Source organism: Monodon monoceros, unplaced genomic scaffold, assembly GCF_005190385.1.
Source record: "Monodon monoceros isolate NGI ecotype Baffin Bay Population unplaced genomic scaffold, NGI_Narwhal_1 Super_Scaffold_17, whole genome shotgun sequence".
NCBI classification, from domain to species: domain Eukaryota; kingdom Metazoa; phylum Chordata; class Mammalia; order Artiodactyla; family Monodontidae; genus Monodon; species Monodon monoceros.
In genome coordinates, this window is record NW_021703773.1 from 843,570 (window position 1) to 864,986 (window position 21,417).

A 21,417-nucleotide genomic window follows, 5' to 3' on the forward strand; every position below is an offset into this window, starting at 1 on the left:
AACCAGAAAATATTATTAAATGAATTTTAATATGCCTTCATATTTTCAAAAGTCATTATCAAAAATAACTTTTGAAAATATGAAGGCATAATTTCTGTCAACGTTAGCACAGAATAGCAAATGTAAGTAACATTTCTTTGATGATTTGTGATGTTGTGATTTCTGTTGTGATGTTGTGATTTTCAATGATTTCTGTTTCCTGAGTACCTGTTCTGAGTGGCCCTTTGCTTTACCCATGTGATCCCATTCTGCTCTTCCCACATTAGAGTGAGACAGGTACTATGACCCACTTTGTGCAGATGAATGAATTGAACCATCGAAAAATGAAATAACTCGTCTGGAGACAAAACAGTGAGCATAACGAGGACTCTCAGACACACCCATCTGATTTCCAAGTTCACAATACCAAGTGTAGCAGAACAGGTGTGCCCAGAATCCTGGCCTAAGGTGCCCCATCAACGTGAGATTCATTCGTCTTAAAATGTTTGAGTTGGGTTTTATTTTTCTTTTAACCCGTTATCATCTGGCAATTTCCCATAAGCCTTAGATACAATACAAAAAGTAATTCAAGTTAATTGAGAACTCCAGGCAGCGGAACTCTAGTTAATTAGGTTTTAATAGCATGTCATTCCTAATAATTAAAGATGCTTTTGTGTGCACCCAGATAAAGTAATATTGGACATGGTCATGCTTATATTGCTTCTTTTGAAGTTAAGGTGGAAACGCTTTAATAACACTGGAGGAATCTAAATGTGGCCCAGCAGACCCTTCTCCTGAATGTTGTGAAGTCGTCCTGAGCCAAGACATGTCCAGGTTAACCCTGTAGAACCGCTCACAGTGTCAGGACGAAAAGTCCTCCTCCCACCGTTATAATATTTCCTCATTATTTCTACATTTCCCCTAAGCATGTGATTCCAAGAATGGAGAAAAATAACCTGCTAGAATCAATGCCTTTGCGACTGTGGCTAGAATCATTCTATCATTAAAACACTGAACATCTACTATTATTGCCACCTGATTGAACACCAGGTGGAACTGCATTAAAATAATTAAAGAGTTTTCTCACTTAAGGCTTATTAGAAAATTAGATTATGCAACCCCTCCCACTTCTGAGGAAATTTTACTTTAAGGATATTTTACTTCTCACAAACCCTAGTAACCTCTGACTGTGTATGAACCATTCCGTCTGCCTCTTTCCTGAATTAGAAAAGCAGTTGTTCCTTCAGAAGCACGTTACTATCTGAAGGACAAACGGACAACGAGGCTGTTGGAGCTTCCTTGCAGCGTCAGCTCACGAAGCCCACGAGGTGGCACGTGGCCTGCCCCAGCCTTTGCCCCAGGCTTGTCCAGCTTCCTTCCTACCAGTCGGCCGAGACTGGGGTACAGCTTCCTGCACCCACAAGCAGGGCTATCTCCAACTAGCTGTGAGGGCATGGTTGTCACCGCTTGTGCCTTGATTTCTTTTGTCTGTGAGTAGAAACAAGAATAGACCCTACTTGATGGAGTTCTTATGAAGACCAAATGAAATAATGCACATAACATGATGACATATAAAACGGGCTCAATATATGTTAGCTCTTATTATTAACCTGGAGAGTTCCTCCTGGCAGGAAGCTTTTCCTACCCACTCAAACCAGGTAGGGTGCTCCCACTACACATTGCTACAGCATCTTGACCTTCCTTGTAACATTTGTTATACTTTTAATCACCTATTCAATGTCTATCTTCTCAGCTAGATGCTAGATTATACACACCACAAGGGCAGGTCTGTCTTTTTTTTTTTTTTTTTTAATTACCTGGTGTCTAGCACAGAGCCTGAAACTGAATATTTGTTAAATGAGTGAAAGTTGATTGCTGAAGCTGTAAAACTAATGGGTTCTTTGGGCAGACATTCAACTATCAGTTTTTAAAATTGGTCAATCTGTAGGAACTAGGAATTGAGAGAAATTGGTATTGTGCCACACCTCAGTTTGAGACATAATTCAGAAGAAAAATAATAATAACAGTAGTGGTACCTAAGTTTTCTGTCCCCTCTTTGCTTTATAGTGTATTCATACCTATTACCCCATCTCAGAGGCTCAAAGAATACGAAAGTTGGAAGAAACTCCAGAGCCATCTCATCCAAAGCTCCATGTGAGAGATAGGGAAACAGAAAGCCGTCACTTACCCAGAGTCACAGCATCCTCCAAAATGCCTCCTACAGAAAGAGCACCAGGAAAGCCCTTGGACTCTGACCGTGTGTTCTATGAGCTCAAAATCTTGAATCATAACTTGTGAGGGGATAAGAAATTGCACAAAAATGGGCAGACGGAACTAGAAGATGGAAATACAATTGGATGGTGCAGATAAGGAGTGATGCTCAAGGCCCAGGGTGGGAGCTTTGTCTTATGCTGAAGTGGACCACAGCCCCCAGGGCCATGCAGGCAAGAGCTGCTCCGGAGGGACCTGCAGCAGTTGCGGCTGGGTGACTGATCTCCCTCATATGAGCCAATAGGTGACAGTTGGGCTTATCAGCTCAGCGCACTGTGCATCATCTAGCCGGCCTGGAGCAGCGTGCCCGGCATTCTGTCTCTTCTGTCCACTGCAGATACCTCCCTTTAGCTTCCCAATGTGGAACACCCGGGGGTCCGAAGGAAAATCCCTCCATTATTTGGCACATGGGAAATGCTTTCTGATAATGATGTGGAAGAGAATGGTCTTCCACATGCCTGAAAGTTCAGTCCAGTTCATCTGCCCACACACTGGGAATACAGGACTGACTGCCCAGTCCCCTGATTTTGACTCCTCTGCAGCCTGCATATGGGGGATACCTACCTAGCAGAGGCCCCAGAACACCTGAGCAGAGTGGGTGGCCCAGGGGGATGCTTAGTAATAGCAGAGTTGAAATGGTGGGGAGCTAAGGTCAGGGACTTTTAAAAGTAAAGTCAGACTCAGAGAGTCTTTAATTCTCACTTTAATCTTCCTTCTTGACAGCAAGCGGAAGGCGGGCAAAGTGCCTCAGTGCAGCGACACACAGACCGTTGGGAGCTGGTGTGCTCTGACTGTGAGGACTGTGCTGGCACTCTCTCCTGGGCACCGTTGCTTCCTCCCAGGGGATGGTCTGGGTGGGTGAGCATTCCAGGAAGTCTTTCCCACTGTCCCTATCGCTGTCCCGGGTTCCCTCCCCCAAACCCTTGTTATGCTTCATAACTGTATAGAAATGTCTAAGTTTCCATCATATCCAACCCACAGCTCTGAGGGGGACACTTCACACACCCTGAATTAATATCAAGCTAACGTTGGGCAAGTTGTTCTAAACGGTCTTAACTCAGCAAAAGAATAGCCGCCCGGCATCCATAATCATTTACTTTCAGCAGCTTGAATGCAAATGTCATTAAATCTTTACAGTGGTTGCAGTGAATGCCATTCATTTTCATCTGTAGTTTCAAAGATTTACACAGGGGAGTTTTTCAATTTGATGTGAACGATAAATCTTATACATCCTGTGGGAACTACTGGCCTATAAAAACTGATTGAAGCAGTTTCCACAAGGGCTTAGCCTGCTTGAAATAACTTGAGAACAAAGCTTCATTCTTCCTACGGGGAAGGAAAAGGGAATAGGAGAATAGGAAGAGGGGGCCAGCCAAGAGCCAGTCAACCAGACTCAGTGGAAGTGCTTGGGCAGAAGCTGTACTTATGCAAAATTCAACAAACTGTGCACAAGTTAAGTGCAAGTCTGTGCAAATGTGGATCCCACCTTCAGGCAAAGGAGGTAAGATTTATAGTAAATACTTGAATCTGAGTTGCAACTAACAGGGCCATCTATCATGAAATACCTATAATTTAGACCTTTATCTCCTTTGTGCAGGAACCATGCTAAGTGCTGATATCCACTATAAAAAGGATGCTCACAGCAAAGGCGGGCACAAAGAAAGTGAGGCTCGGAAAAGCTAAGTCATTTGCCCAAGGTCTCTTAGCTAATGGGTCTTCAACACCAGACCCAACTCCAAACAAGTGTTGCTGTATAAAATACAAGACACTGCTTAAGACTGAATTTCGGATAAACAACAAATAATTGTACTAAAAAGTATGTCCCAAATATTGCTATTTTTATTTGCTAAATTTGGCAACCCTTCTCCAAATCTCATCTTTTGAAGCTATTTGTATGGAATTCTGGTTAGGAGTGAAATGGTCTATTGCCTATATGTGATATTGTGATTTATAGTAAGAAATATGTCTTTGGTCTTGTCCTGTTTCTGGCCCAGGGCTCCTAAAACCCTTGGAATTTCCTAAGGTAAGATGCAAGGAGGTGTCTTTTGTTATGTTATTGAGGTGACTTGGGGGAGGCTCCTAAAGAAGGCGGCTGGTGCCAGAGGAACCTATTCTCTCTCCATCAGAGTTGGAACTTTCAGTCCCTCCCCGTCACCCCATCTAGGGAGGGAGAGGGGCTGGCGATTGAGTTCAATCAATGATTAGTCAATTATACCCATGTAATTAAGCCACCATAAACCCCCAAAAGGACTGGGTTCAGACAGCTTCCATGTTGGTGAACACCTGGAGATTCGGGGGAGTGGTGTCCAGAGAGATCATGGAAGCCCCGTGCCCTTTCCCCAGACTGTCCCCTCTGCATTTCTTCCACCTGGATGTTCCTGAGTTATCTCCTTTATAATAAACTGACGATCTAGTAAGTAGAATGCTTCTCTAAGTTCTGTGACCCACTTGAGCAAGTTAATTGAACCTGAGGAGGGGCCCTCTGGAACCTCCCATCTGTAGCCGGTGGGTCAGAAGCACCAGTGACAGTCTAGACCTGTGACTGATGTCTGAAGCGGGGGAAGGGGCAGTCTTATAGAACCGAGCCCTTAACCTCTGGGATCTGATGCCATCTCCATGTTGGTAGTGTCAGAATTGAATTGAACTGTAGGACACCCAGCTGGTGTCTGAGAATTGCTTGGTGGTGCGGGAAAAACATCTGCAGGGTGGAATTTGGAGTGGAAGTAGGCCATAGTAAAATAGGTGCTCCAGCCCTATTTTGGATGAATCGTGGTAGCTGCAAGAGGCATAAGACTTAGACAAAATTGTCATGTAGATGATATTTGTTTTGAATATTTGTTCTGTTAAACACAAGGCAACAGGCCCCAAATGGAATTACTTCTGCTGAGCTTCACATCACCAAACCCAGGCTTAACTTTACTACAGTTTCAGCCTCTCCCAGGAATGGAGTCTTAAATCCATCCATCAGGATCACCTGGTCAGCACTAGTGAGGTCATCTGACTGATAGACCCCTGCAGCCCCTACGGGAAAGTGACCTGACACAAGCACCCCACTCTTGGCTGGTATAACTTCCTTGTTCCCACTCCCTTGGGCCTATAAAAGTCTTTCATTTTGTACAGCACCTTGGAGCCCCTTTCTATCTGCTTAGATGGGATGCTGCCTGATTCAAGAATCATTGAAGAAAACCACTAAGATCTTTAAAATTTACTAAGTTGAATTTTGTTTTTAAACAGCTCTCAGTGTGGTAAGCCTCACAATGTTTAAACCATTCCCCTCAACACCATCAGCAAAATCATTTGAGCATCTGTCCCCGAAATACACATATTTATTTATGATTGATACGTTAATACTCTCATATTAATATATCTTGTACATTTTAAAGCACAAAATAAAAATGTTAAAGATGAGATATAAAAATATAAGAAGAAGTACCACCTCTTTCTTTCTATACCCAGTAGACTGTCCTGAGCACCCACTTTGGACACTGCTGGACACTCTGGCCCCATCCTTGTCCTGGGCAAGACTCATAATAACTAAGATTTAGTGAACACCTATGTGTGGTTTTCTCACTTGGTCCTTGTACCAGTTCACGAGCCCCCTATTTGCCTTTGGTGAATACTGGGGTGAGGGGCTACTTCAGAGTCTCAGTGACTCACCGAGTCCCACCCTAACCAGCAGAGCTGAGACCTGCAGAGCTGTGCTCTCTCAGCCGGGCTGCCTGTGAGGGAGTTGAGGTGGGAGGGGAGGCAGCTGTACCAGATGCTGGAAGCTGGGGTGATGCTCCCCCCATTTTACCGAAGAAACTGTGGGTAACATTTACCTGTTGTAACACAGTTAATATGCTTGTTTTGGAAGCTGAGACTTGATCCCAGAATCTGTGCTTTTTCCTGCTTTGCTATATATTCTAAGATACCTCTGAACCTGAACCCAAGTATGAATAAAGGTTGGTATTCCCTCCTTAAAAAATAAATAAATAAATAAAAAGGACACTGGAACTAACCAAGCAAACTTAAACCCAGAGAACCACTAGAGTTTTATCCAATACATTTTTGTAAAATCCAAGTTTTCTTTAACTCTTTTTTTAACTCTAGGTACACCTGGCTGAAGTGTTTTACTTTTAGAATGTGGTCTAACAATGAAAACCTCTTCAAAACATTCTTGAGTGGCAGGATACTTTATTAACACGCACTTGTGCCCAGGGAGGTTTCTGTATCAGGAGCACAGGTCTCCTCAGGACCCTTCCCTTCGGTTAGACACACTGAAGAGTGGTAACAAGTGTCCGGGGAGAGGAGGAGAGGATGCTTGTGCGTGGAAAGGGGCAGAAAGAGAATCCTGTGACTCCTGGGGGGCGCGGGTGAGGGTGAGGGCTGGGGAGTTTTTTTGTTTGTTTGTTTTGGGTTTTTTTTGCAGTACGCGGGGCTCTCACTGTTGTGGCCTCTCCCATTGCGGAGCACAGGCTCCGGATGCGCAGGCTCAGTGGCCATGGCTCACGGGCCCAGCCGCTCCGCGGCGCATGTGGGATCTTCCCGGACCGGGGCATGAACCCGCGTCTCCTGCATCTGCAGGCGGACTCTCAACCACTGAGGCACCAGGGAAGCTCAGGGCTGGGGAGTTTTAAGCAGGGGAAAAGGGGCAGGAATTAAGGGGAGGCCGTCCTGGTTATGAAGTGGCGCAATGAAGCTGTTGGCCAGGGTTTTTCAGGCTTTGCTATCTTACCTCCCACTTGCTAACCTTGTCTTCAGGACCCTGAGGCACATGGCTTTACTCTTCCAACTACAGAGAGCTCTTTTGCTTTCCTACATTTCTAAGCTTAAACAATTTTCTGTTTCTCAAGGTCCCATCAGTTCTGGATAGTGGGTGATGAAATGATAGTGAATTCAGATATTAAGCGTATATATAACAGAATTTATGATTAAACAAAGAAAATATAGCCCCATCTTTATGGGTGGAGATGGGGGAGGGTATTCAGGCATTCAGAGAGAAGACCCCACCCCCTACTTCTGTGCTGTCATTCTTCCAGAAGTGCAGAGTCCAGCCCCCAGCCTGCGGCACAGAAGCAGCACAGGGCCTGGGGTGGGACGCAGTCTGGGGAAAGTTCCAGCAGACAGAGAGCTAATCCAAGCAGGGGTCCCCCAGCATCTACAGACTCCATGCCAGGCATGGTTCCAAGTACTTTAAATGTTAGTACACACTTAATCCTTATTTTCTATCAGGCAGGTTCTCATTTAACCTCTGTTTTACAGATGAAGAAACTGAGGCACAGAGAGATTAAGTAACTCACCAAGGCCACCCTGGAGGAAGGGGCAGGCAGAGTCAGCCTCTCACCAGAGTCGGGGCCCTGGGGCAGCTCTTCAAGGCTGCGCTCATGCTAACCACGTGCTGAAGGACAGATGTGAGGGCAAGACTTCATTAACTTCTCCTGTCATGACCTTTCTGGATCCTTGGCCCAAAGTTAGCAGACAGGGAGCCCTGAGCATAGCTGAGTTCCAATAGGATGGGGGCTTGCAGCTAGCTTTTAACGTGATTTTAACAAAAGAATGAAATGGCTCTCTCTTTGAGCATGTTGATGGATTCTGAGGCCTGCTACAGTCAGGAATAACTTATTTTGTCTTTTTCCTGCCCTTAAGAGAAGGCAAAGACTGCTCCAGGAGAAGCATAGACAGGCCCAGTGAGGTTGTAAAGGGAGGGAAATGAGTGCTTCAAGTTCTTGGCCTGGTCTTCGTGATTAAGAGGCCTAAGAGGTCTTAATAATCATAACGATTCCGTCTGGGTGGGAATGAGGCAGGAAAGCCAATCTACACGTTACTGTTGTGAACCGACAGGTTGTTACCGTCACAGATTTCTAAACGTCATTTTTGTTCAGGAGTCACAGGGGCCTGCTCCCAGCCTGGATCACCTGCTTTGATTTGCTGTCCAAACAGCAGGATCCTTTGTGTCTACAGCAAGATACAGTCCCTGCACATTTGCTCATTCACAGAATCGTCCCAGAGTCAAACTGCCTCCCTGCTTCCTGCAAGAAATAGCTTCTGATTCACCGACTGGTCCGGCATGCAGGGCCCTTTCCTGCATCTCTGTGTCTCTTAGCAACGCCTCCCAAAGCGGCCCTGTTCAGTTGCCATCATCACCTGCCACCTGGGAAAGGAAACTGGCCAGTTCCGGTGCGGAGCCACCACTCTCTAATGCACAGACATGGGACTCTGTGTCCAGATTTTCTGGTCTTGGTTTCAAATTCTCCAGTGTTGCATTAAATTATGCTTATTTTTAAATCCTGGAATGTGTGCTTCTCTCATGATATTTTATTCTTTTCAGTAAATGTAGTTGACTAATTTAAATTTATTTTTTATACTTTCGAATAAAAGATATAAACTAACAAGCCAGAAACCTTAAATATTTTCAGTTTGAAAAGCATTCACTCTCTAAATATGTGACCACATAGTTGTTACGTTCCTTCATAATGAATCATGAAATTCACACATGAACTCAGGAGAAACCACAAACTCAAACCCTCTCTACATTCTATCAATCCAAGCTTTCCTCCCTTCATTCAGATGGCCCATCTCCATTAAGGATCTTCTCCTGACTAAATCACCCCACTGCAGGCCTACACTGATTATTACATAAAGTAGTAGACCTTTATCTTTATTCTGCTGTTTCTTGTATATATATGTCTAAAAATGCCTCTTTGCATATATGTTTGTCTACCACAAACGTTAAGCTTATAGAAAGCAGAAAAAGAATTTTCTGCCTCTGTTTTGTGCTTTATAAAGGACCTACAGAAACATTTAATAATGCTTGAAGTAACTTACAGGTAGTCAACAGTGTAATTCCTGCCATTACTTCTAACTGGATTTATGTGATGCTTTTTTCTCAAAGGGCTCCAGAAGCTGCGAACAACAAGACGACACAATAAACAAAGGCAGCCGGTCCTCAGTGGCTCACAAAACAGCATAAAGGTGGTAGGAGAGCAGTTTGCAGAGAACTATAAGGAAAAGCTCATTTAGTAAAACAGATCGAGGATGAGAAGGGAAAGAATTTTGCCATGAGCTTTCTAAAATGGCACGAAAAGTAGACTGATTTATTTAAATAGAAAAAAGTTATTTTACAGGTTGTTTAAAGCATGGAGTAAAGCTGGTTCATTAGGAGAATAGTTACCGCTATTGGGGGTCATTATTCATAAAGATTATTCACAAAGCAGATCCAGAAAACTAGGTCACCAAGCTCAGCCAGAAATACCACTGTTAATTCTTTGGCTACGGGGCCACCCAGGAACTCCTTAAATATTAGTCTAAGCCACAAGAGAAATACATTTTCATAGAAACACCACTAGGCTAAATTTATGACTAAGAGGCCCTGTGTGATCTGGCCCTGCCTATAGCTCTGAGTAAGCTTCACAGTAACTTATGCTCCCCAGTGACCCTGCAGGTGCAGGGGACTCTTCTGCTAACCCTGCCTAGAACCTTCCCTCCCTGATCTTCTCGTGGCTGCCTCCTGTCTGTCACTCAAGGCTTAACTCTGAGGTCACCTTCTGTCATCACACAAACTAAACCATTCATTCGAGCACCCTCCCCTCATCACCCCTTGTTTTATTTTCTTCCAAGCTCTTGTGGCCATGTGAAGTCCTATGCCCGTGTGTTGTTTGTTTGTTCCTCATTCCCAGTAGGAGCAAGGACTTTGTCAACTCACTGCTGTACCACCCGTGCCTGGAACATTGCTCGTCACATAGCTGGTGGTCAAGAAATACTTATTGAATGAATGAATCTGGAAGTTATTTGTTCAGCAACTTTATTCATCCCTAGCATGGCCATAGTCACAGAAAGCAACAGTATCATCTCTGAACACACAAATTCAGAAGAGGGACCTCCCTGGTGGCAAAGTGGTTAAGAATCCACCTGCCAGTGCAGGGGACATGGGTTCAAGACCTGGTCCGGGAAGATTCCACATGCCGCAGAGCAACTAAGCCCATGCGCCACAACTACTGAGCCTGAGCTCTAGAGCCCACGAGCCACAGCTACTAAGCCCACATGCCACAACTACTGAAGCCCACGCACCTAGAGCTTGTGCTCCGCAACAAGAGAAGCCACCGCAATGAGAAGCCCGCGCACCGCAACAGAGTAGCCCCCGCTCACTACAACTAGAGAAAGCCCCCGAACAGCAACGAAGATCCAATGCAGTCAAAAATAAACAAATAAATTAATTTTTTAAATATCAGAGGAAAAAAAATCCTTTCTAAAACTTGTGAGATCTTCTGCTAGCTGAGCCACTCTATCCTTCCGCTGGATGAGCCCATTCAAAACTTCCACTGGTTGAGCCCACTCAAACCTTCCGCTGGATAAGCCCACTCAATCCTTCTGCTATATGAGCCACTCAGAACTTCCGCTGGATGAGCCCACTCAATCCTTCCGCTGGAGGAGCCCACTCAGTCCTTCTGCTAGATGAGCCACTCAACTTTTACTTTATGCAATTAACAAACTTGCCTTACAATTTAAACAAATCTGCTGTCTAGTTTCCTGGCCTGTGGTAGATTAAAAGAAGTATATTAGAGGTAGACACACTAATAGCAGCAAGAAGGGATAGGCCAGCATGGAGAAAACTAAAAAGTTACTAAAAGGCAAAAAGAACTGAGAAAACAGAGTATTTGGGGCATTAAGTGTAGAAGCAAACAGTCTCACAGATCTGAAGTTGCCAGCAAGCAATACTGCAGTTACAGTAATTGTTTAAGTTATCAAGAAAATTAAGTTATGTCGTATACATGTATATGTATCTAAGGAAACAGGGAAATAGTAAATGTTAAGTCCTCCTTCGAAAAGTTTTTATCCAAAATGCTATTTTTACTGTTATTTTAAAGGGCAAGCAAAATTCAGTTTTCTAAGAGAATTGATTTCTGTGGAACATGTTAGAGGACCTCTTCCTCCCTCCCTCCCTCCTTCCCTTGTTTCCTTCCTCCCTCCCTCCCTCCCTCTCTCCGTCCCTTCTCACAGAACTGTGTAGCTAACCATGTCTCTTTTACCTTGAGCAGCTAGAAAGCACACAGCCAAATGTGACTTTCAAACATACTGGCTCTGTTGGCCTTTATGTTCTTTTGGGTTCTTTTCCTGATCTTGACCTTTCTTCATCTTGACACTTATTTATGTTTTCCTAGAACTGATTCTTTATTACTATTTACCTTCACCATTATTTTTATTATTTGTGCTATAGTTGTAGGGCACTTTAAATCCTTTATGGAAAAAGATTGAGATCTCTCTGCTTGTGGCATGAGATGGATGGAGTGACATTTTAACTGTTACTTCATCATACAATCAGATTGAGAACTCAGTCAAGAGTAACCAAGCTTCTTACAGATAAAATGGAATTTTCAAATGACAGAACATTGTAAGTGCTTGAATAGGGTCCTGGAGCTTTTTAGCTCACGATCGGCTGGACTTGGTAATTGAAAGGTTAATACAAAATCACACATGCTGAAAATTGAAAGTTAAATTCCAAAAAGTTAAAATTGACTAAATATAATCACAGGATATGTGCACAACACAAAGGGCAGCCAAAAAAGAGCCACAGCTGCTGATTCCTTTAGAACGAAGGAGAGTGAACTTCCTCACAAAGCAGGCTGCAGCGGCCCAGCAGTGGTGACACGGTGGAGCCAGGGTTCTTTCCTTTGCCCATCTCGTGTTTTCACTGATACAGTTCAGTTCAAGGAACATGGCTTCCCCTCACTGTCCTGACTTCTCGGATTCTGTGAGTAGCCCAGGGAGTGGCTGTAATGTTGAACAGATCACACATAGAACCCAAAGGGCTAGAGAACCCTGCTTTCACTGAAGGACTTATATTTATGTAAATCATGTAGCATTTTACAGTCTCTAAAAATCTACAAGGAAAAAAGTCTTTGAAAGAGAAAACTTACCATATTATGCCCAGTAGCAGATTCTGGAAACAAATCTATTTATAAATCATATCAGGCAATAATTTGATTCTAATACATTGCTTGTTCAGGGATGCTTTTTAAAAAAATCTCCTTAAGAGCTATAAAAACTGGCTTCCCTAAAATCAGAGAGGGCTCAGATAGGACATTTATAGAAAGCAGTGACTTTGTAAATTTTAAGTGAAACTCCCTGAAAGTGTCTTTGTCATCTATTGAGTTGGCCGTCCACACCTGCCCCCTTCTCTCCACGTCCCATCAACTTCTAGGACCTGTCCCTCACACAGGTTTACATGGTTATAACCACCTTTGGGCTCTCAGTAGACCTGATAGCACCATATGAGCTGTCCCCACCACAGTAGGTTGGGTGGGCACCAACCCCCAACCTGCACTGGACCAAGAAGCCTCTTTGCAGGGGGATTGGGAAGCAGGTCTGAGGAATCCCAATCTTTAAGGAGAGGAGATATAAATCTGGGAGTTGTGGGTGACCATATTCCTCCCCCTGGAATAGGGGAAGCAGATGTGGAAAAAGAGAAAGAATAGTTCAGAGAAGAGTGCTGGGAAGGGCAGAGAGCAACAAGTGAGTTGAAAAGAGAGACCTGGGGCTTCTCTGGTGGCGCAGTGGTTAAGAATCTGCCTGCCAATGCAGGGGACATGGGTTCGAGCCCTGGTCCAGGAAGATCCCACATGCCGCGGAGCAGCTAAGCCTGTGTGCCACAACTACTGAGCCTGAGCGCCTATAGAACCCGTGCTCCACAACAAGAGAAGCCACCGCAATGAGAAGCCCGTGCACTGCAACAAAGAGTAGCCCCTGCTCGCCGCAACTAGAGAAAGTCCACGCGCAGCATCGAAGACCCAACGCAGCCAAAAATTTAAAAAAAGAAACAAAAAAGAGAACTGGATGCCCTGGAGCCCTCATGCCAGGTGATCCTGATGCAGCTGCACCCCCACCTTGGTTCTACACACCCAACACTTACAGGCAAGGGTTCTCCTCGTAATGAATCCCCCTCATTGGGGTTAAGTAGCCTTGAGGGTTTCTATCACACACAACCAAGAATCCTAACTAATCTACAAGCGATAGAACACTTTTGTTCAAGGGCACAAAACTTGAAAGTTAAACTTAGGCAATTGTTGGAACTGATTCCAACTGGCTGAGTGCGGACAAGCCTCTTCTTCATTCTGGGCCTTAATTCTGGAATCGATTTCCAATATTCCCTTTGCTAAGTAATTAAATCACGGGACTAAAAATACAAAACAATCCCTTTCAGCGAATGTATTTCCTTTTAATATGGGGGAATAACAAAACACAGCTCCTTTTTGTATAGTTATAAAAAACTCAATTCAGTATTTTGTCCAAATCTCTCAGGGCAAACCTAATACTTAACTCGTGCTACCAATATTTTGTAGAGAAATTTAACACTTGAGATTAGAAAATTGGGTATATATTGGTGTAAATTGTTTAAAAATGTATTTTGGTTCCTTTTTAACCTCTGGATCCTGGAGAGGTATCTAATTTTACCAATAAAGGAGTTTCCCAACAGTAGTGACTTCTAAATATGATGGATTTTTAGAGATTTGTCATCAAAAGCTGTAGCTTTGGTAGAGTTTTCACAAACACAGGTGCAAAAGGATTGGCAAGAATTTAGAATCTTGAGCTAGTGGGAAGGAAATCACAGTCTGATCTTTTCACATTTCAGATGAGAAGTTGAGACCCAGCGTGAGGAGGTCGCCCTTACTTAGCTAACTTGAACCAAAGAGGGGGCCAGACCTGGGTCCCAGCTCCTACCCCGAATCATTTCTACAAGTCTCAGAGGCAATGTGTGAAGTGGTCCGTGTGCTCTCCGCCCTCTTCTTCCATCAAGATGTGGAGGTGAGATGGGGCCATGAGGGCAGCTCCTGCACAATGACGACAGGACGTCTGTGTGAACGTCGAAGGAAGGGGTAAGGAGAGAAAAAGAGTAAGAGAACATTGTCATGGGAACGCCGAGGCAAACCACAAGATGAAAAAGAGTTGAAACCCATTCTGCTACCTCAGGTTTTATTTACTGAAATAATAAATCAAGACATCTGTGTCAAAACCAATGCAGTGTAAAACAGACTAAAGATAAGCTTTTGAATCTGATCAACACTGTCTTCTAAATACCAGAATCCTTTAAAAGGGATACCACTGCACATTTATCTACATCACTGTTCAAATTACTATATGGCATTTGTGCAAGCTCTCTCTTTGTTCTAGCTTCTTTTAAAACTTCTAAATTGCTCACCAAGAATGACTAATATAATGACAGAATTATCTAGAATTTTATCTTTCTATGAGCATAACAGTTTCTAAACTCACAACAGGCCAGAAAAGTCAAATTGGCTTAAGAAATTAAGCATTTACTCCAGATGAGATCAACGACCTCCACCTGGGGATTAGGTGTACCTGGGGGTCAGTACTGAACTTCAGAAGAGAACTTCGTTCAACTCGAATCTGGTCAGAGAAAGAAATATCAGGCTTTAGGGAATAGACAGCAAACGATTGTGGCCCTAAAATTTTGTGGTGGGGATTTGTGTTACTGCCCAAAGATGGCACTGACTCCTATCACTGGATGTTAACCCCCTTCCAAGTTTCATTCATTCAACTGATTGTTCAGTGCTGGTCCTATAGAGAACATCCGAGCTCCCGCTGAAATCCCATATCCCCTGAGAGATGCAAGCCCGCTGAGGGTAGCTTCCCTGCCCTGGAGCCGTTTGACAAAATAATTAATATTTAGAGACAAGCGGAGGTAGATGAAATTAAATTATTTTCATACTTTTATTTCATTAAACAGTTTCATTCCCTTTCTGGATTCGAAGATTCATACTTATCCCAGAAGGTCAGAGCTGGAAAGACCTCAGAGGTCAGACGGGGTAACCTTGCTTTGCTCAGTGAGTCGTCAGGGCGCTTAGCTAGTTGGCTGGCAGAACCAGAGCTTCATTTCACCTCCTGAATCCCAGTGACAGTGACCTTTTCTCTAAATAAAATCTATCAAAAATTGATACACTTTACAGACATATTTCAGACCCTGTTTTTATTTTAAGGCAAAACAATCCAAGACACAGAGGGTTAAAACTATTCTCTCTGATCTGCTGTGTACAAATGGACCCCCCTTCCCCCCAGCACCTCAGGGAATAACTGCCCCCTACCCCGGTCCCTGTGCCCCCGCCCCCAGCCTCCAGGGAGGCCCTTTCTGCCCTGCTTATTCTCACTCTGCCTTCTAAACCCTGAACACTCCTAGCAGCTGGTGATGAAAACTCAAAAAGCTAATTGTTTTTGAGATGAGAGAGGAAGAGAAGAGGAAGACCAAAATAAAGAGGTAAAATCCTTGGGAAATTTAAAGCTACAGGTGGGGTTTGTAGAAATGGCATTTGGGGGGAATTTTTAATATTACTTACTGCTAATTTTCTTTCCTTTTTTTTTTTTTTTTAAGTTGCTTTCTTGGGAAGGGAAGCTGTGAAATGGCTCTTTTTTTTTTTTTTCTGGCTGCTTCGGGTCTTAGCTGTGGCACGCGGGATCTTCGTTGAGGCATGCGGGATCTTTTGTTGCAGCACCCGGGCTTCTCTAGTTGTGTCGTGCGGGTTTTCTCTTCTCTAGCTGTGGCATGCACGTGGGCTCCAGGGCGCATGGGCTCTGTAGTTTGCAGCACGTGGGCTCTCTCGTTGAGGCACACAAGCTCAGTAGTTGTGGCGCGTGGGATTAGTTGCCCCGCGGCATGTGGGATCCTACCTCCCTGACCAGGGATCGAACCCACGTCCCCTGCACTGGAAGGCGGATTCTTTACCACTAGACCACCAGAGAAGTCTTTCTAATGTCATTTACACACCCAAAGTCATTGTAATTTCAAAACATAAAATATGTAAGATAGGAAGACAGTTAAAAAAATGGAAAATTCCCAAAATGATTGTAGAGAAAGCTATTTTCCCCTCTCGTTTGACTTGTGTCTGTTTTCTGTGTCTTTGTATCTTTAGCCCCAAACTCAAGTCACATATCAGCAAGGCTAGGTCACTAGACCTGATAGTCCTGAAGCCCCTTCTCCCATGTCCCAGGAGTGCTTACAGGACCCCAGTCCCGGGGCTGGTGGGCTGCCTTCTGAGGAAGCCTCGCCCTCTCAGAAGGCAGTGAGAGCAGAGCTCCAGCCTCTGCATGGACCACAGGAGCTCTGTCCAAGCTGCTGCATCCTGGCCTCAGGACGTAGCAAGTCACTGACCATCCTCAAGCATCTGTGTCCTCATCCACAAAGTGGGCACAATGATAATGTATAACCTCACAGAGTTGTGAGGTTCTGATAAGAAGGAATCATGCTTTGGAAGCTCTCTGTAGGGCACAGAGAGCTGTAGTTTTCACTAAAGCCTAGTCATGGTTTGGATGAAGAACTAAGTGATTGCTGTACCCGCTCCTTGTGATACTTGGATACATCAGCAATGTTCTCTCTGGACCCCATTTGTTTCAACAATAAGGGAGTAAATTTAGCCATTTGGAGAAGAAAGTCTACACTTAGGATCCAGACTTTTTTAGAAGTTGATACAAGGACCTCCATCCTATGATACGCATGTAGGAATAGATTTTGCTTCCACGTAATCAATATTTCACTTTAATAAATGTAGTAAATAATCACATTTGTATGAGTGTATTGAGTGAAAGGCCTCTTCACTGATAGCTCACAGAAGACATTTTTAACCAGTCTGCTGTCACTATGCGGTGACTCACACAGCTAAGTTCCAACTCATGCGAGGACAGGGCGGTGCTTGCGCACCAATCTATCAGACCCAGGGAAACAGTCATGTGCCCAGGGCTGGGCGGATGGAAACCTCTCTTTGTTGATTTCTTCCTTTCTCTAACACCCAAGGCCAGGCAGGGGTCACCTGGCTAATAACAGCCATGAGGCACCTGAGGGACTTGTAGTTCTGAAGGTGCTGATTTTCCAACTCTCTCTTTGCTGTGACAGAGACCGTCACACAGTCTGACCAGCATGGTCAAGGTTAAGTTTAGCCCTGCTTTCTCCCCTGACCCCAGAGCCCCCAAACTGACCCCTCTAACTCCATGCTTCCCGGTCCTACCTGCTGTCCCACTGACTTTGCTTCTCTTCTCTCCCCTAAGATAGGGCTACTGAGGGACCCTCACTGGCCCCGTGGCGACTGCCAGGCAGGTGGCGTCCTCAGGGCTTTCTGATGGGAAAACTGAGAGCTCTGGTGGTTTGCTCAAGGTTAGGAGTTGAACCTGGGGTTTCCAGAATTTTAGCCAGGAATCTTGCCATCCTTGCTTTAGATGGGGCAGATGTCTGGGGATCCATTAGCAAAAGTGGCTAAATGGGGCAGACAGGCAGAAATCTACCCACTTGGAACAAGTCCCACAGTGCCTCTCCCTAGAGGACTGGCAACAGCTCTGAGGTTTTCTTATACCTGGAAGGCAGAGGAGAAAGGAGGGGAGATGGAGTTTTCAAGTCATCAGAGCAGCATTAAAGTACACAAACAACTACCGTGTGACCCCACATTCAGAGACTGGGCTCTGACGCACGGATATGTCATTCCTCTTAAATCCCTGTAGGAAACGCAAGATACAAGGACTAGGATGGAATGTAAACCATTTCTTAAGGAAGCATGCTAGCATTTCTCTTCTTCCAAGAGTTTCCCTCCAAAGAGAACTTGAGCTCATCTTTTCTCCCTGATTCTCTACTGCGGCTGTAAGGGCTGCTTGTTACGGGGAAAGGGGCAGGAAGGAGGGTGTAGAGGCACGCAGGAGGGAGGCACAGGCTCCAGATGATGCAGCATCACGTCCACACCTCTGGGAGGCCCCTCTCCCGATGCTGTGAATTTCATCCATTTCTCTGGTGACTTCCCCAAGCGTCCCTCCATGTGGACCTTCCACACAGTCCAGCAAGAGGCCCCTCCTCCATCTCATCCCACCAACCCCTCCCTCACCCTCATTGCCTGTATATGGACAAAGTATAGCAAGATGTCCATGCTATCGGGAAAGAGAAAACAAAAGCATAATTTTTAATTTTGTCCACCCATTTTGGGATCAGTACATCTGAGCTGGGTGGAGAGGGGAGGCTGGGCTCAAGCACCAGCCCAGAGAGGAGGCTGAGTGGAGACGCAGAGAATAAAATGCGAAGAGCAAAGAGTAGGCATGGCCATGACTGGAGCTGGGAGAGACGCTGGAAACCACCCAGTGCTACCCTTTCCCTTCTGGTGGGAAGGGAAGCAGGGCCTGGAGGCTGATGCCAGGAAGAAAAACATCGACCTGCCGGCAGGGGTGGAAGGTGGTCCACTGGGTACAGATGGGGCTGAGTTCCAAGACTGCACTCCAGTTCTGGAAACCTCCACAAAACCCACCGAAGGCTCCCCAAGTCCCCCTCGCCCATTCCGGAGAACAGGTTTTGCTTCTGCCCTTTCCTTTTTGTGAGCAAGAGGAGGATTTTTGCCTACTCACTTCCCAATTCCTTCATCTGGAGTTGGGGATAGGAGCCTTTGTTTTTCGGGTGGCTATGCAGCTTAACACCCAGCATAAGGGCTGGCACAGCACAGGGCTCAACAAGTGTCCGTGCACCGCCACCAACCTCCCTCTCCGCTTTCCCATAAAGGACGCTAGTCTTTGGCAGAAATCTTGGGAAGGAACGATACATTCTCTCCTTCCTTAGGATAAGCCGCTCGTGCAGGGAAGGTGGCGGAGCACAGAGGAAGGAGCCAGGCCCACAGCGGACAGGAGACCCCAGCGTGAGGAACTGGGGGCCCTGCGGGCACATCGGCCCCCTCTCTCCACTCTCGCTTCTCTGGGAAAAGCTCGGGTCTCAGGGATTCAGCCACGCGCACTTTCTTACCTTGAGAGGCAGGGCGGCAGGCGGGGCCGGGCAGCTCCTGCTGGTCTGGAGGAGCGCACGATGCCTGCCGAGCCTGGCGCTCCTGGGCCGCGTGGACGTGCCTGAGCCCTCAGCGCTCCGCGGGCGCCCCGGGCAGGGGGCCGGCGCCTCGCCACTTCCCCCGGACCGGTGGCTTTCAGCCGCGGCGGCGGCAGCCAGGAGCTGGGGAAGGGAGCCTCCCACGGCGTCCTGAGCCTGCGGGTCCGTGCCCCACACGTGCAGCGGGGCAGGACCGCCCGGCCAGGGCTTCCAGCCCGCGGAGGGACTGCGACCACCGTCGCCCATGCCGCGAGCCGGGCTAGGGGGTCTGCATGGCCGGGGCTGCCGCCGTCCACGGGTCCCGGAGGCAGGGGATCTGCGAGCGCGCCCCCTCCTTGCATCCACGTCCCGGGTTTTCTTCTCTCCCTCTTTCCCCTCGTCGGGAGCAGAGCAACTGGGAGCAGCTGGTGCCTCTGTCCCACGGCCCTGCCTCTGCGGGGGAGGGCCAGCCGGGCCCCGCGGGAGCCCGAGGGCCCGGCCTGCTGAGAAGCCTGTCCCGGGACCCGAGAGAGAGCGTCCCTCCTCCGGGCCCCCTGCGGCCGCAGTCCGGGCGGGAGCCAGGGCGGGGCGGGCGCGCGCCGGGGTGGGCCGCAGCTGCACGGAGAGGAAGGAAGTTTTCATCTGCTGCTGCTCAGCCATGTCCTCCAGGGGCTCGGCTGGTCCAGCCGGGTCGACTTTCAGACCTCGGTGCCCAGGGATACGAAGGCCGGCAGCTGTGGGCAGGCGTGACCTGGCCCCATGGCTCCACGACGGCCTGAGGAAGCAAATGATACACCTTCAGCCCAGGGGGAATCTTCCCCCTGGAGTGGGGAAGGAGTGGGGATGGAGGTGACCCAGCCGCGGGTCAGGACTGTGCATGAACAGACAGTCTGGGGGAGCGAGGCTGGGAGGGGACAGTTGGGACTCGGCTGCCCTCTCCCTGGTGTGTCTGACGGCTTTCCTTCTGTTATCCGGCCCCCTCCCCATGTTTGAATTGAAGACACTAAAGTTACTAGTTTCCATGCTTATCCTAAACTCCATATTAGCGACACCTGTTGTTTGGTGTCTGACACTGAGACGGATGCATGTAAAGATGAGCCCCCAGGACTCTTCAAAGCTCACTTTCAATCTACCTTTCTCGCATCAGTGACACACAGTTGTAGACAACTTAATGAATTTCCACTTGAAATCGTGTGGTTATTCAGGAATTCCCCAGGGGTAGTCCCATAGTCCCACAGCAAAATACTAGGTATCACATACACACACACACACAAATAGATAAGTAGAAATAAAGAGATAAAGATGAAAAAGAGAAAATAAGAAAGAGAGAAAGATGAAATAAGAAAATCTATCCAGGTGACAAATCAAGCAGGAGGTTTTTTGTTAAATTATTTTAAGAAATACTTTAGTTTTCTTAAACTGTGAGAACAACAGGAAATCACCTGAAAATTCATCCAGTAATTCACATTTAGTGGGCTACTACAGGCTCAATATCCCTCACAATGGAAAAGAGCCCTTTGAGTCCTGCTGACCTTGATCCTGGGGAGAGCATAGCAGTGAGTGGAAAAGGTCTTTTCTTTATCAATTTGAGCTTGACTGGGAGGGAACCAGGAAATGATCCTCTGAGACAAACTGGCACGTGGCCTGGAGAGCTGGCAGCAAACTAGCGTGAGCCACAGCCTCCCAACTCCTGACCATGGCCTCCCACGGGCAGTGTATCTTCAGTGGCCGAGGGCACCGGCCCTGGCTGACCACCGCTGGCCGGGGCGGCTCCTTGGAAATTCTCAGCCTGGGTAGATGCGGCCCTGTGTTTGCTTTCCTTCTTAAACATCTTCACACAGCTTTTCCACCCAAGTTTATGGAGGCTTCTCCTTGTTTCCAGACAGCTCATAAATGACTCAGTCTACATGTGTCCAGAGCTGTCTGGGCCAGGCTCTGGACGCTGTAACCCTTTTATAACAAACAGCATGACAGAGAAAATTGCAGCAAAACATATGTCCAAGTCTCAGACTTATCCATTGAAATGATGACATATTGATCTGATTATATTTATTTTAAACAAAAATCCCATGTGAGTGATGTCTAGGCCTTTTTATGTAACTCACTCTCCTATAAAAGAACTTACTTGGACATTGTAACCACTCAACAAGTATTGTACTAGTTGGTTAACCGATTAACTCTGAATAAGGCCAGGGGGGAGCTCTGTCTTCCTGCAGAACAGGAATTTGGGGAGAAGTACCGTTGTCTTGTCTTAGCTTCCAGGGGTTCGAGCATCACACTAGGTGCTCTGCATTTCTGTTATTCACAGTTCAACCCCATCTTGAGAGGCAGGGGGCAGTGTTTCCACTGCACAGGTGAGG

The 21,417-nt window shown here is 46.4% G+C and overlaps 1 protein-coding gene across 3 annotated transcripts in view; it reads right to left on the bottom strand.

Annotated features, from left to right (window-relative positions):
• The window catches only part of PSD3 (pleckstrin and Sec7 domain containing 3), a 565,580-nt gene extending 545,863 nt beyond the window's left edge, over positions 1-19,717 (bottom strand). For all 3 annotated transcript variants that reach the window (XM_029226681.1, XM_029226685.1, XM_029226684.1), the window contains exon 1: positions 19,001-19,717. In XM_029226681.1, coding sequence (XP_029082514.1) covers positions 19,001-19,717 — 717 coding nt within the window. The remainder of the gene's footprint in view (positions 1-19,000) is intronic.
• Between the last annotated feature and the right edge of the window lie 1,700 nt (positions 19,718-21,417).